The following is a 2092-nucleotide window of genomic DNA, read 5'->3' as shown; positions in this document are numbered from 1 at the left end:
GCCGCAGAGCCGTCAGCGCCACGGAGCACCTCACAGCCTCACGCCCCACACCTCGCGTCCGGGGGCACGAGGCCCGACTGCTACACCGCGCAGAAACCGCGGTGCCCACCCACGCCGCAGCTGACGGGATACGCGACGCTCGCGCGCTGGACAGCGCAAACCAAACGGAGCTCTGCTCGTAGCCTTTACGTACTTTACTGTGCAGTACCAAAACCACCTGTCTTCAACACAAAAGGAAAATCCGAACCCGACGTCGCAGCCTGGCAGCGTAACGTCCGTCACCCGCGGTGACGGTCTGCCCCGAACTGCTGCACCCCAGGCGCCACAGCCATTTGCACGCAGCGCGGTAAGAAACTCCCGAAATCGGATAGATAAAGCTTTACAGGAACCTCCCCGTGTCCAAAATGATTTCCTTTATCAAAGGCTTAACGGTGACGTCACATTGCCTCCTCTAGAGTCACGTGTTACATCAGATTGTGCCCAAATACAAAACAAAACCCAAAAGCACCACTTTGAAAGAAAAACAGTGGCTGCAAAGACACCAGGTTTGGAAAGGGATGCCAAGACCGAGCTTTCTTGGGAATACTCTTGCCCCAGCCATGTGTCTGAGAAAGCCCGAGTGAACGTACCCTCAAACCTTGCCATCGCGTTGTTGGTGCCCTCACAGTCCGTTTCCCGAGCCAGGTCACCTCGCGTCGTGCCAGCAAACGGGCTCATCAGGAGCAGGATAAGGCCGGAGGTTTCTCCGACGCGCTGATGGAGCCGAGGGCCGTGCAGGCCGGAAGGAGATCCCAGGCGCTCCAAGGCAGCAACTGGCTTTTCTGAAGTCCGGCCACGACAGGCAGCGCCACGTACGGCCCCCAGCACGCCGGCACTGCCCCAGCTTGGCTCGGCGCCTGGCGGCTGCCTCTACAAACAAGCCCCACGGCTGTACCCCCCTGCACGTGGCCATCTGTCAGCCCCTGGCATTTCACCTCCCTCCCGGCTGGGAATGTTCAAACCCCCTTTTTTCACCTTCTTTTTTTACTAATCCAGTAAGATACTGTTACACCCCATCCACATAGCGCCATCTATAGTATTTATATATAATATTAACATACACATATAGAACTAGGATACTCATATGACCTCTATTTCTGATGTAGTTAACAAAAACAAACAAAACAAACTCAATTGCTGGTGTTTCCAGTTTCCCATCGGAGATGCAGGACCAAACCCTGAGCCGCCGCTCGGTGCCGTGGTTTCATGACAAGGAATTGGGGCAATCGTGCACCAGAGGGGTCCCTGCTGCCTCCCAGCAACAAGCCCTCATCCCACACTACAACCCAGTGAGTGTCTCTGGCTCACGACAGCACAAGCTTGGAGCCTCGTGGGTGAGTTCACGGCAGTCCACGGGTCCGTTCGGTGGCTGCGCTTCCACGTGACAGCAGAACGTTGTAGCTGTGTGCGTAACGTGAGAGAAACCGGACACCCCTGGCACAGGCTGCACGGAAACACCAGTGCCATGTGTCGCGTGGTGCTCGGGGCTGAAAACAGGGGGAAGGAGTAACTTCTGCGCGTGGGAAACCAAACCAAACCCCAACTACCTTCACCGGTCGGTGCAAGAGTCTCGGGGGGGTTTGAGTGGCGGAGAGTGAGGAAGCAGTTGCAGGGACCAGGAGAACAGGGGGATACTGAAGTCTGGGCAAAAAGCACTCGGGTGCGAACTGCGGCACAGCGATGGTCCTGCAGCTATCCTGGCTCAGCCTTCCATAAAGAAATGCCTGGGTTTACGCTGGCTCAAAAAAAAAAAACCAAAACAAAACCAAAAAAAAAGCCCTCTGTCAATTCCAAAGGGAGATCAAAAGGCCATTGGGAGTGTTACTCAAAGGTTTCCCATCGCCTTCTGAGCTGTTCAACCTTACCTGGTGCGGATGACACATCCTGCTTTGTCTTTTTTAACAAATCTTCAAACGGATCTTTTGTCTCCTCAGCTTTTGAGGACAGTAACACTGACTCTAAGCCCTTAGCTGGCCTGGAGGGGATCAAAGGGGGTTCGTTAGACAGGAGCGCTACTGCCTGTTTGGGATCCCCCTTTGAGCTGGCCTGGCCC

The 2092-nt window shown here is 55.2% G+C and overlaps 1 protein-coding gene across 1 annotated transcript in view; it reads right to left on the bottom strand.

The window, feature by feature from the left end:
- Positions 1-1905: 1905 nt before the first annotated feature.
- DENND1A (DENN/MADD domain containing 1A) overlaps positions 1906-2092 on the bottom strand; it is a gene marked incomplete at its 5' end in the record, with an annotated part of 194078 nt that continues 193891 nt past the window's right edge. Inside the window, one exon of the mRNA XM_010153875.1 lies at positions 1906-2014. Coding sequence (XP_010152177.1) covers positions 1998-2014 — 17 coding nt within the window. The remainder of the gene's footprint in view (positions 2015-2092) is intronic.

Source organism: Eurypyga helias, unplaced genomic scaffold (assembly GCF_000690775.1).
Source record: "Eurypyga helias isolate BGI_N326 unplaced genomic scaffold, ASM69077v1 scaffold4336, whole genome shotgun sequence".
In the NCBI taxonomy this organism is placed as follows: Eukaryota; Metazoa; Chordata; class Aves; order Eurypygiformes; family Eurypygidae; genus Eurypyga; species Eurypyga helias.
This window is presented reverse-complemented; position numbering and strand designations above follow the sequence as displayed.